This window comes from Coffea eugenioides, chromosome 1 (genome assembly GCF_003713205.1).
Source record: "Coffea eugenioides isolate CCC68of chromosome 1, Ceug_1.0, whole genome shotgun sequence".
NCBI classification, from domain to species: Eukaryota; Viridiplantae; Streptophyta; class Magnoliopsida; order Gentianales; family Rubiaceae; genus Coffea; species Coffea eugenioides.
Window position 1 is genome coordinate 33,896,406 of NC_040035.1, and position 13,331 is coordinate 33,909,736.

Here is a 13,331-nt window from a genome sequence, read left to right on the forward strand (position 1 = left end):
GAACAACGTTGTCATTTGAGTTGGACCTTTTACCTTAGTCCAACCATTTTTAGTTCTAAATTCGGTGTAGGCTATTTAAAATATGCAAGTAATTTGGTCAATCAGACTTGTTTTGCATTTATTAGTTATTTATTGTTTTGCATTTTGTTTTTCTTTTGCAGCAAATACTTCTCAATAATGGTGTACTTCATAGGCTATTGACATTTCATCTTGCACCAAGCACTTTTTCATGCAACTTCTTTCTTAAGTTTTAGCAACAAAAGAGTTCATTTACTTTAGGAAATAAGGCCGTTGTCATGTACAGCAGCAGCCACTCTTCCAAGAGTTTTTATTACTGCTGTTAAAATTCAGGCTCAGAAAATAACTGAACTAGTGATGGGAAACTATAGATCAAGAATAATGCCTTGCGTGGATAACAGGATAAGTGAAGGTGAAAGGCACGGACCAGGAACGGTTAATTATTTACATTTTGCACAACGCGTAACTTTATTTTCACAAGGCGTAACTTTATTTGCACAACGTGTAACTTTAAAACAAATTTTTACGAGCCACACACACGTTATTAAAAACGACGTACAAGAAGTGATTAAGACCATACAAATTTTTGAGGCCAAATCTTGGCCATGAACAGCTCAGGAACGGTCCGTCCACCTGATGATCGTCCCTACCCCGTATCCGAAAGGCACAGACTACAAATCACAAAGAAAATATTATAAAGGTTAATATCTCCATCTGTGGGGTTGCTAAATACTACTATTCGTTGGCAGACAAAATTTTATTCATCTTTTCCAAAGATCTGGTTGCTAAATACTACTATACGTTGATTGGTAGAAAGAAGAAAGAGTCATCCAAAGATCTGGGGGACATGTTTTCATTACCAAACAAACATACAAAAGGTCTCCCTACTTATGGAAAAGTACATGGATATCTGCATCATTTTGCAAAAGGAACAATACCAGTCCATGCATGACTTTTTGTATTCAAGCTGGAAAAGATACAAGATAAAACGTTGAGAAATACATCAGGACACATTCAAACCAAAGCATTGGAGAAAATTGAACTAGTAAGAACTCCAGAAAAATTAAGGTTGAAGATAACAGCTTTGTGCAGTATCACCCATCAGTCTTATTCTAGGTTAATTGTCAGACACAGTATTATGTCTCATGTTGAAGTTTCATCCATGCATATGGGGTAAATAATATGCGACTTTTTGTCAGAGGGGATATTCTGGATAAAATCGTGGAAGTGACATTTTATCCTGGAAAGCATATAATTTTCTTCAAAGATTCTACTAATCAGCTTTAAACATTATAGTCTTTTTGCTAGGGACACCAAGATTAGAAATTCTACTATCAGAAGGATAAGAGGTTGAGAATCCTATACCCACAATACAGCAAAGCACCAAAAGAATTGACTGTTACCCCTAAAAAGAACTGATGTTAGTACCATAGCAATTGCTCCCATCTCCAAGAATCGATCTCATTGAACTTTAAAACCAAAGAGATCTCTTAGTAGTTCGATCAATCAGCAATTTCTTTTACTTGGCTCCTCATGGATAAGGCTCGTCTTACATCGAGAAGCTAAGTGCTCAAGCTTGCAAATGAAAGATGAGATTTCTTAATCCCAGTTTTGAGGAGTTAATTATCCACCAAACATGAATCATAAAGACGCATTTTCAGGCTTTTTCCATAAGCAGCAATAAGCAATGCCTCTGCTCGACCTACAAAAGAATATTTAACTGCATCAGTAGCATTTTAATCTGTTCTAGCATGGTCATTTGCAATTTTCTTAAGCAAGAGCTTGTAGTCACAATCATTAGTAATTAACGAAACCAACGAAGTAAATAGTTGCATCATTTGGTTCAAGAAAGATGGTAAACAACAAGGAGAAATTTTGATTACACTCTGGTAGAGGACATCCCTGGGCCTCCTGGCCTTCCTAAACCACTTCCGAGTACTCTCTTATACAGACTAGTTGATTAAGATGGACGAACAATTGGCTAAGGAAGGTTTGGATATCATAAGAAATAAACAAATAAAAGGTATTGCAATGCTATGGGACCTCAGATTCTTGCAAGTAGCTCTTATATTTTGTAGACAATGTGGAAATAATAGTGCATAAGAAGTTAACTAAAGGTCACCTATCGTGTTCTCTTTGTGCCAACTTCCACACCTTAAAAAGAACACGAAGAAACTATGCGAAAAGAAGACTCGGAATGAATAGGATATTTTTGCATCAATGGGTGAAAAAGAAAAGCTGGTCAAGATCCTAATAAGGACCTCGACCTTGCAAACCGGCCAACATTCTAGGTGGCTTTAATAGATAACTGGGTGAATCAATGCTGGTTTCATCTGGAACAAGAAGGGTAAAAAATACTATGACTCAAGTCTGTAGAGCAGGCATTCAAGTATCCCTGCCCTACTTTGACTTTCTATCCCCCCAAATAAACAGACCAAAAGATGAAAACTACATATTTTATTCTCAGTGAAGATGAAAACAAAGAACACAATTGAGGAGTACACTAACCATGATCTTTCTTCCTCTTTAACTGAGAACTCAAAGAGGGAAACATCATGGACGCAGCTTCCCTGCTATCATCCTGCCAATATTTTTAATATCAGGAGAATGAAAATATAAAATTCCAAATCTCGCATAGGTTGTACTAAAGGAGACTGAATAAAGCAGTCAAAAGAAGGAAGTCATAAAGATGGCATGCAGCAGTCAAAAATTAACTTCTTTGAGGCATTAATTAAAGAAAGAGTGGAAGGATGCAGCATATGCAGCACAAACTGCAGTACTAGAAGAATGCAGTATATGCTGCATGAACTTCAGTAACATAGAGAACATAAGAAAGTGCATCTGCTTGGCCATCCACATGTCCAGGTTGAATGTATCAGAAAATATTATAGAGTTCAATTCAGTGCCAAGAAATATGGAGGAACTAGATTAAGAAACTAACTACTTCACATGGACATTGGAAACTAGGTCAATATACCCTTGTAGTGGCAACAATTTGATTCTCCTTCTAAATCCTACTTGGAGGACTACAGAGAAGTACAAATTTATCCTATGCTGAGACAAAGCCAAATCTAGAATAAACCAAAAAAAAAAAAATCCCAAACCATAAAACTAGGTAAGCCATCACATTTGATATGCTATTCATGCCCCTAAGAAATCTCTTGTACATGTAAATGAAAACATGACATCAGTGCTAAACATGTACTAGCTGTCACATTTGGTTAGAGTTGAAGTGAAACCTCAACTTCTCAACTTCTTGCAACCTCAGCATAATCACAGAGCCCATTAAAACCTCTGCAGATATAGCGCATCATTAATAGCACTACTTGAACAAGCAAGTATTTCTTAACTATTATCCCACTGAAGTTAACCATTCCAAGTTCCATAGTGTTTCAAAAAAGTTTCCTTGGATTGAATTGACATGTAGGCGTCCATCCCAACAGGTATAGGATCATTTCAAGACCCAGCCCTCAACCTAAGATTACAGCTTCAAAATTGCCTCATTATTGTCAGACTAGAATTCCAGAAACTTAACTTCATCCCGACTAATAGTTTTGACCGACCACAAGTTCAATAATTTTTTCTAACATTGTACTTGAAAGCTACTTGCACAAAAGGGGGTAAAATACAATTGTATGAAAATATGATAGGATAAGTACATTAGAAGTGCAGTTTAGAAGTTGAGAAAGTCTATAAAGGATAGCTTTATCTAAAACGTGTGGGTCCCTAGCAGAAAATAGGTTTTTTTTTTTTGTTCCTACAACTTCTAATACTAAATTTACATTTAAAACAAAGTAAAAGTGCCAGACTTCACCTTGCATAGATCCTCACCCTCCCCCATCACACAGAATTTCCAGCCAACACCATCATATTCAGATGTTTATCATTCCATTCACCATCTTTGTCCATTGTTTCCTGACCTCATTTGCTTTCTCCACATGACTGAGTCACTTTTACTTCACCCGTTTACTTCTGCAGCCATAACTAGACAATTTTGAGCTCTCTCTCTGTCTCTCATAGAAATTTTTTATGACAATGTCAAAAATCCGAATAGTCTTGCCAAGTTTGAATGCAAAGATAGCCAGCATGAATGGCTCAAATGATATTAGACACTTTACCGTGCAAGAACATCAACGAGTTCAGTAAATTTGACAAATGAAAACAATAAACAGATTTGCCATGTTGCCAACTACCAATAATTAAACTAATACGCAAGTTTCCTTCAAAAGCTTCTTTGACTGTTTGGAGCAAGGAAGCAAGATTGAGGTATTGCAATTAATACCTTAGTTGAACTGCTTCCTGACAGCCTGAACTCATTCTTCCACACAGCTGATGGCACTGGAATAACAGAAAACCCAGAGGCAACCAAAATCCCAATCCACAGTCCATATCCAAATCCTCCGCTCCACCATCCCTAGAAGCATTAAAACTTATATTCAAATGAATTATCGATGGAAAAAAAAGCTCTGAATGAAGAAAGTGCAGGAACTGATATATGAACACTAGTGTATATATACTGTCCCCGGAAGAAGACGGACATTTTCATAGAGAACAGTAAAAGTACTGATAACAAAATTGAAAGTTAAACTACTTGCAGAGAAACCAGTCCACATTGAGACAGGAATGGTTGACTGTCCAGTCAAGAATTTAAAAAGTCTAGACTTAATTGTCACACAGAAATTCCAATGTGCAATCAAACTTCACATTAAACATCCGAAATATACGTGGCAGAATTATGCTGAGCAGTTGAAATCTTTATATCCTTAAACATTAGCTTGACATATAATGGTTCACTTCAGTTCCAAAAAGAGGCCACAACTTCCATTGTTACTGAGGAAGCCTTTATGCAGACAATATGTCTAACGTTATCATACATTAACTTCAACTTATCAAATCATAGCAAGACATTAAGGATTCCATATTTGCAGTCCTTTCTTTTAAAAAAAATAAGATGTATATGAAGAAAAGAACAGAAGTAGACATGTATATACACATGACTGACTTCTAACAAGAGGAGAACCTTTTCAAACTCCTATCTATTTAGCCTGATTATTGCTAATTTAGTTAAACATGCAAACCATTTCTCAATTGAAACACCCAATCTGATTTAATACTATTTTAAGTACAGTCCTCTTCCTTGTTCTTAGATATGGCTTTTCAGATGACTTCATGAAAATTCCTCACTCACAATCATAAAATAGCATTCTAAACAGAGGATTCTTTTCCCAGACTCCCCAAATAAGATGGCTATTTAAAGGCAGCAGCAGCACATCAAAGATGCAGGTTCATTCTACAAAGAAGATGAGCATACTCCAAAAGCGTAAGAACCATTCATCAGTCAAAAAATAGCTACCTTCATCATTCCCGTTTGCAATGTTTGTGGCCGGTTTGGAGGCATGTTAAACATAGTTTGTGGCCCACTGGAGCAGTACCATACAATAGACATATTTTGGTATAGCCAGCAGAAAATTTTTTGACCAGCAAATAGTCAAATAATAAAAACCTAAATAAAATGTAAATAAAATATCAAAATGATATTGTATACTCCACATATATGGCTATGCTGAAACATACAAGTGCTATCAAACCATGTAACATGCCTTTTCTGAACCTTCAAACCGTTTGAAACCATAATCAATACATTTTATTAATTGTATAACAATAAAAATATTTTAGAATCTCACTGCATTTGGGTACAGATGATGTTAATAAATAAGTGTATCACCACATTAAGATAAAAGTACACAAGACAGCAAAAACATAAATCATTTTTGAAGCCATGAGAGTTGTCAGAAGGACAATTAGACAAACTTGTCAGCATCTAAACAAGGAATTTAAAATATGAATAATGGTCTCAGATGGTAACATCTTTTTTACAGGAAAGAACATATCTTGCTGTTGGTAGTATTTGCTAACCTGCTTACCATCTTTTGGGTATGGAATTGATTGCTCTATATAGGCAGTAGTTCCTGAAATAGGAGACTTGGCTTAGAGAGATGTCTTTCCAGCTAATAAGTAAATAAATTTGACACAGGAAAACAAATTATTACAAAAATGCCACAACACAGTATCTAGCTATATAGCAGATAAAGCAGAAACATAAGAAAACTGATCATTTCAGAAACTACTGCACAAATGAAAACCTGAAAAGCTTTGGAACAGACAAATATACGTACCCATTGGAGCATTAAAACTATTAAGCAACTGTACAATAGACTTTGTGTCTAAACGCTTCCGCAATCTCCTGCCAATTGGTACTTTCAAGTGAGGGGAATCAAAAACCTAGAGTTTTGCAGAAAGAAAACAGAAGACTGTATAAGTGGTGAAGGATCATGTGGTTGATATCCCAAAGAATCAAAGAATGCTCATTTACCAATCCCACTCATCTGACTTCCCAAAAAAACAGAAGGATACATACAGAGGTTAAGGAAAGGGTGATAATTCAAAACATTGGAAAGAAGCATTTTTAACTTCGCTGCAAATGGGAGAAGAAAAAGAAGATTATAAACAAGCTGGATAACATGGGAAAAAAATGAGTCTATTAACCCCTTAGGCAGCAGAAAGTCGTAATTAAAGCTCTTCCAATTCCCAGACTTCCATCAGTGTAGAACTCATTTCAATGCCAAAAAGTGATTGACTAGATTTAAAGACAAGTACCAGTACATTCTACAATAACAAAGACGGGAACCCCAAAAGCCATATTCATTCATATGTATTTAGATGTCAACTTGAAATTCTACTTTTGTCAACTCTAAAGCAACAAAATGACAATGCCCAAATCTTCTTACCAACATATTATAACCTTCTCAACAACGGCTTAACTAAAACATGAGCACCATGAACAGCCTCAGTTTTGTTTTGTTTTGTTCTTCACTCATAAGCAATTTTATATCAAGTATCTATCAGTAGACTTCTCAATATTAGACACATCTGTCAGTACTAGGACAAAAACACACAAACTGGAACCTTACTTAAAAGTTAAAACCTTTCTTCTCTTTCTTGTGGAAACTCATTCCCAGGTAGTTTCATGCGCTATCTATTGTAAATCATTGAAATGACTTGTAAAAACATGTTGCGCAGCAAACTCAGTTCCACGAAGTTGTCCTTAAATACTTCTACAGCAAGATTCAATAGCAGGGATATCAGTATCAAGCCTAATTAAACTATAATCCAGGACTTCCCTGGCAATTTTAACACATGCTTATCTTTGCTAATAATAAGAACCCAATGATTAAAACGCTGATTAAAGCACAACCCTTGTGAATTAGAGGCACCTATTCAGCCAAAATAGACAAAACCAGAGCAGTGCACAAATGTATAATCTCCAAAGAACAAGGTACCAGCATTCAATGCAGCCAAACACAATTGGCATCTCATTTGGTTTCTAGCACTGATCAAAAGCAGAACAAATTTCAAATTCATACCATTAACTAAAGAACAAACAAAATCCAGAAAGTACATAGACACGGGACGCCATACCTGTGCAGAATGATCCGGTTTCAAGAGAGCCAAGGCTCCGGAAGCATCAGGGTCAACTCCAATAACCCATTCGGAACCCAAATTCGGACTCCCATTGCCATGGAAGTTCAGAAGATCACTAGAACAATTACTATTACTACTACTATTATAATCAATTTTCTCAGGGAAAGGGCAGGAGAGGGAATCCAACCAATTCTGTCTAAGTTGAGCCTCTGTAATCAACTTATTCCCCTTCTTCCCTCTTGAGCTTTTTCGCCGGGGCGGCGGGATAAGCTGGTCAGGAGTTATAACTACAGCATGGTCTACAGAAGGGGTAAGAGTGGTGGCAGTGGAGAAGAGCTTGAAAGTGGTGGCTACGGTAGAGGAGAAGCGGAGGAGGAATGGTTGGGCGAGTTTGGTGGAGAAAGGGGTCATGAATTCAGAAGGGAAATGCGAGATTTGGGACTGGAAGTGGAAGTGGGAAGTTTCCATGAACTGGGAAGAAAGGAAGGAAGGGTTTGGAGAGAAAAGGAGGGAAAGAGGGAAGAAATCAAGAGAGAAATATGGGGTTGGGTTGGTTAGTTGGGTAATTGAGGTTTTGTCTGGAGTGAGGAAAGTTTGGTACATATGGGCTAAAGTTCGGTTTGAATCCTTAACCCGGTCTGAAAGTGTTCAATGATAACCCCACTGAGTCTAATCAAGTCAAAACATCTAACGTTTAAAAAGTGGAAAAATGATCGGTTTCATTCTTTATATTTCACAAAAATATTCTTTTTATTCCTCACTTTTAAAACGAAACAATTTCATCCTTAACATTTAAAAACTAAAGTTATTATATCCCTGAACTCAAATTTCAATATGAATCAAACCACCAATCAACCTGATGACAAATTTTGGGGGTGTAATTGGTAGATCACTTGGTTAAGTCAACTTGATATTCATGTGAAATTTAATGAACCTAAAAATAAAAAATAAAAAATTATAACATAAAAAAGAAAAATTAATCTTTCATACATTATCATTGTATACACTGACGGTTTTATGTACCGTCATATCATTTTAATTTATATTTAAACATCAAATTTTATATTTATGATACACATCTAGATTCGCAAGCGGATATACTAATAGTGCATAAAAAGATTTACCAAAAAAAAAAAAACTCTAATATTCCAAGACAAAGAATGGCCTTTTATGTTATAATTTTTATTTTTTTGGTTTAATAAATGTCATGTAAATATGATGAAGTTGACTGAGTGATCTGTCAATTCTATTTCCGAAATTTATTACTGGGTTATTGGATGGTTTGATTTAGATTGAAAATTAGGTTCAAGGATGTAATAGCTTTAATTTTTAAATGTCAGGGACAAATTTGCTTCATTTTAAAAGTGAGGGAAGAAAAGAATATTTTTACGAAATGTGAGGGATGAAACATGTCATTTTCCCTTAAAACTTTATTCATAACACGTTTAAAATTAATATGTGTTCATTTATTTTTTTTAAGGAATTTGAACAAACTTTTATCGAGTTAAAATAATTTGAACATTTTATATGTGAATCCCAACATTCCTACTTATTAAGTCATTGAAGCCAAACATGACATTTGACAGAATATAAATATTGTTTATGTTTAGTTTGATTGATTGGTAAATTAAAGTCGAACAAATACTTATCGAACTTAAATTACTCCCTCCGTCCCAATTATTTAGTTATGTTTGGGGATTCTAACTTTTTAAAAATAGTGGCTTGATTGTGACTTTGTACTTCTTTTTCTAATTTTACCGTCACAAATTCAAAATTCAAATTTGAATAGTAACATGCATATGATTAGAAAGAAGTGTTATATTGGAAAGAGAAACTAAAAGGTGATTTGACTTTTTCAACATGACAAATATTTTAGGACATTCCAAAATAAAAAGTATGACACTTTCAATGGGACGGATGAAGTAATTTAATATGGAGGTTAGTTTCTTAGTTTAATTATAATGGTTATGTTTGGTTAAGATCAAGATTGCAATTTTTTTTTTCCAATACAATTTGTAAACTTGTAGCATTGTTAGGTAGACTTGTAGTTGTAACAAGTTCAAGTAGTTGAATTAGTTAACCTTTTTTTTTTTTAATGCTTAAAGAATGGAAGTCTAGTCAAGTTTGTTATGTATGTTATCGGCTGCTAAATGCTCAAGGATATGCTTTACTTTTGCAAACTACTAGTCTATCAGTCTAAATAAAAGCATATAATAAGCTTTTACAAATTTGATACATGCAAATCATTTTTTACACTGAAAAGTGTAGCAAGTAACCGAGGAGAAGGTGATAGATGAATAAGGAAATGAAGAAAAAAAATTGCTATTACAAGAGCAAAGAAAGAAAAAAAGAAAGGTGTGTTGGACAATGGTCACATATATATTAACAATATCTAAATTAACAAATCTAGCATTGTCATGCTCTTCATGTTGCTACATTTGATCACAACATAGTCTACTACCAAACATCTTAATTAATGGAATCAAATTTATTAAGATACGAAGTTATAGACGTATGAAGCATATATAAACTTTGTTTCAAGTAGAATTGATTCACCACCGTCTTTTTCATGTACAAAAGCTCCAGTTTATTCCACAAAGTCTTTGGTTGCCTTTTCTTGAGCAATTTCACATAAAACCTTATCGGAGAGATTTAGAATAATTGCCGAGAGGGCCTTATTATCCATTTTTTCGAATTTGCTTATCCATAATTTTTTCTGAGTTTTTCTCCTTTTTGAACAGCGCTACTTCTACTTCATCTTGGATGAGAATAGCTTTCATCTTAATCTGCCACAAACTGAGGCTGACACATTGGTCAAACTTTTCAATATAGGTCTTGGTTATTGTCATAATGGTTATTGTCAAAAAACTTAGTCCAGGTAATCAGGCTCTGATACCATTTTATTAGGATCCCATCCTAGTAATTATGAAAAGGTTAATTTGACAACTCACAAAAGTGATAACAAAGGCGGTAATAAAATGAGGAGAAAAATAATAAAAGACAATATTAACACAAAAATTTACGTGGTGATTTGATCAATTACACCTACATCGGAGAGGGTGAGCAAAATCCACTATAATGAAAAAAAAAATGAGAAATTTCTAATTTTGTGATGAATTTAAAAAAAATTCTACAAAAGGGGTGATTTTGGCATTGGATTCCGTCCGGAGGTCTTCGCATTCCTGAAATGCGAGCTCAGTGAGCTCGCATTTCAGGAATGCGAGGTTAGAGAAGAGCTCGCATTCGCGGAATGCGAGCTCTACTTATTGAGCTCGCATTCCGCAAATGCGAGCTCTTCTGTATTTTTATTTTTTATTTTTTGAGAGCTAGGGAATTATTTCCAGAAAGCTCCTAAATGTTTTTTTTTAAAATGTTGCAAATATTTAAAATTTTGCAAATAGCTCGCATTTGTTAAATTTGACCTCCAAAAATTGTATTTAACTTTTTTGTTAGATTTCGCATTTATAAGTATGACTTTCAGAAAATTAAATTCAAAAATGTTAGGAAAAAAATTTTAAATGATATTTACGAGCTCCATAAAAAATATAAAAGTAAATGTAAATATTGTTTGTTTTGTAGAATTTGCCTTTACTAAAATGGTGTCGGTAGTAAAATCTTATTTTAAAATCTCTACTAAAATCTTATTTTTCGGAGAAAGGTTAGAGAAATTTTGTTTAAAAATCTGTAATTAGCAGAGGAATAATGTTTTTTTTTTATTTTAAAACTTGCACGTGGCTAAAGTCATCAAATATGTGCTAAAACAAAATCAGATTAACAATAATCTTTTAATATAATTTACTATACATGCATAATTCTTTTATAATAAAAAAAATTGGTAATTGTACGGTTGAAAATACGTTATTTTATTATAATACATTTAAATTGTGGAAAAAGTACACATGCATAGTTCTTTCTATTTCATAGATCAATGTAAAAATAGAATGAAATTGTTAACATGTAAGGTGTTGACTATTTGTTGTGAATAAAATATTAAGTGTTTTTCCTTTTGTATCAAATAAATTTTTTTGATCAAATTCTAATTTTCCTTTGTTATTAATGAATCGTATTTATTTGTTGAAACCGATGAATATTAGTTATAAGAATATAATAGTTAATAGTCATTAATATATGTTACAATTTCAATTGTAATTTTAGAAATTTCATAACGCAATGTTTTTTTAAAAAAAATTATATAAGTTATTTTTATGAAATGCATGTTATTTTTTTGGTAGTTGAAAAGGAAAAGGAAAAAAATTAAAGCAAAGATCTAGCGATTAAATCTTGCGTGTTTTACCTAACTTACAATTATTTGGGCTGGATTACTATTTTGATTAAAAATATAAAGCGATAATGAAAACAAAGTTATACTGCAGCAAAAATCCTAAAACCCTAAGTGCTAAAGCCGTAAAACACTAAATCGTAAATCTTAGAAACCTAATCCTTGTAAACCCTAAAACATTAAATCAAGGTTGTTGGGTTTATTAATATCCATTAAAAAATATTTTTGCGGCACGATAGGATTACTATTTTCATTAAAAATCTAAAGTCCTAATCAAGGCACACTATTGTCAAACTAAAATCCTATGGCGGTCAAACCCGAAAGTACTATTCTCGTAAAACAGTAATTCTTGATCTCTGAAACCGTAAAATCCTGAATCCTAAAAGTCTCAAACCCTGAGTGGTATCTCTAATGTAATCAGTAGCAGAATCAAAGATATGATATTTTCTTTTGTCTACAACTCATTTGATCTTCTGTTTTGTTGCAGAAGCATGTGCCACCGATTTCTATCCCTCAAAATAGCTGGAAAAGTTATGAGAAAGGTAAAGGAAAACAGGTGTGACACTTGCTGTAGAGAGAGACAGATCCGAGTCTCGGATCGGAAGGTTGAATATAAATCCGAGCTCGGATCATTAGGATCCAAGGACTTCCCATGATGGATCCGAGGTCGGATCTTCTGACCTCGGATACACTCCTACAGAAGTACAGATGAGGGATCGGTTCTGTCTTAGCTCTCACGGATCCGTGCTCGGATCGGTTCCATTAAATTTCCAGTTTTTTCGTTTTTTTCGTTTTTCCTTCGTTTTTGCTCCTAATTTCTTGTACACTTTATCCTCTGGACTATCTTCACATTGATTTCAGCTCGTGCATGAACTTCATATGGAATGTCCCTCACAATCTCACAAAATTAATGCATTTATCCACTCATTTAATCAACTCAAAAAAATGGGCAAAATTGAACATTTTGGCCATTAACTTGAAATTTTGGACAATATTTTTTACAAATTTTGACAGAATTTCTCCTAAAAAATGGACAAAACTCCCTGTCAACAACCTCAATTTCAAGAAAATTAACCTTATGACAATATTTCCAAATACAAAACCAACATTTTCAAGCCATAGACAACTAAAATTATGCATTTCAAAATACAAACATCCATAACATAAGGTAATCCCTCCCCCACACTTAAAATTCACAATGCCCTCATTGTAGAGGAAAGTAAAAGAAACTGAAACTTCCCTCAAAATGAGTGGTGATTCATTTAGAAGCCATAATTCCTCACGATCATCCAAATTGTTGCATCAATGAAACAAAAGGTACGAATGATGGGCTTTTTACATCAATGCAAGTTTAATTCCGATTTTACACCCGTTGGACTGCAAGTATACAGGTCGCAATTGTAGTACAAAATGTGTATCGAGTCGATCCCACGAGGAGCAATTAAATTGCTAAGCATACTCTTAATTCCAATACCTTTTTACGCGAATGTCGACATTTGTGAATGCCAACCCCCGGTTACTCAGTATGTGAATCATTGGAGTAGAAAAGTAA

The 13,331-nt window shown here is 34.1% G+C and overlaps 1 protein-coding gene across 3 annotated transcripts; it reads right to left on the reverse strand.

Moving 5' to 3' along the window:
• Positions 1-1,240: 1,240 nt before the first annotated feature.
• LOC113778900 (Holliday junction resolvase MOC1, chloroplastic-like) lies at positions 1,241-8,022 on the reverse strand. Of its 3 annotated transcripts, none has more exons than XM_027324400.1 (6): positions 7,498-8,022; positions 6,195-6,300; positions 5,935-5,987; positions 4,301-4,432; positions 2,527-2,599; positions 1,241-1,720 (listed from the first exon to the last, which is right to left on the reverse strand). In XM_027324400.1, the coding sequence occupies exons 1-6, from the start codon at positions 7,966-7,968 to the stop codon at positions 1,638-1,640; spliced, it is 918 nt and encodes a 305-aa protein (XP_027180201.1). In that variant the 5' UTR covers positions 7,969-8,022; the 3' UTR covers positions 1,241-1,637. The 3 variants fall into 3 exon arrangements, with proteins under 3 accessions (XP_027180201.1, XP_027180200.1, XP_027180202.1); XM_027324399.1 differs by having other exon boundaries at positions 1,241-1,738; XM_027324401.1 differs by lacking the exons at positions 1,241-1,720; positions 2,527-2,599 and adding an exon at positions 3,840-3,990.
• Between the last annotated feature and the right edge of the window lie 5,309 nt (positions 8,023-13,331).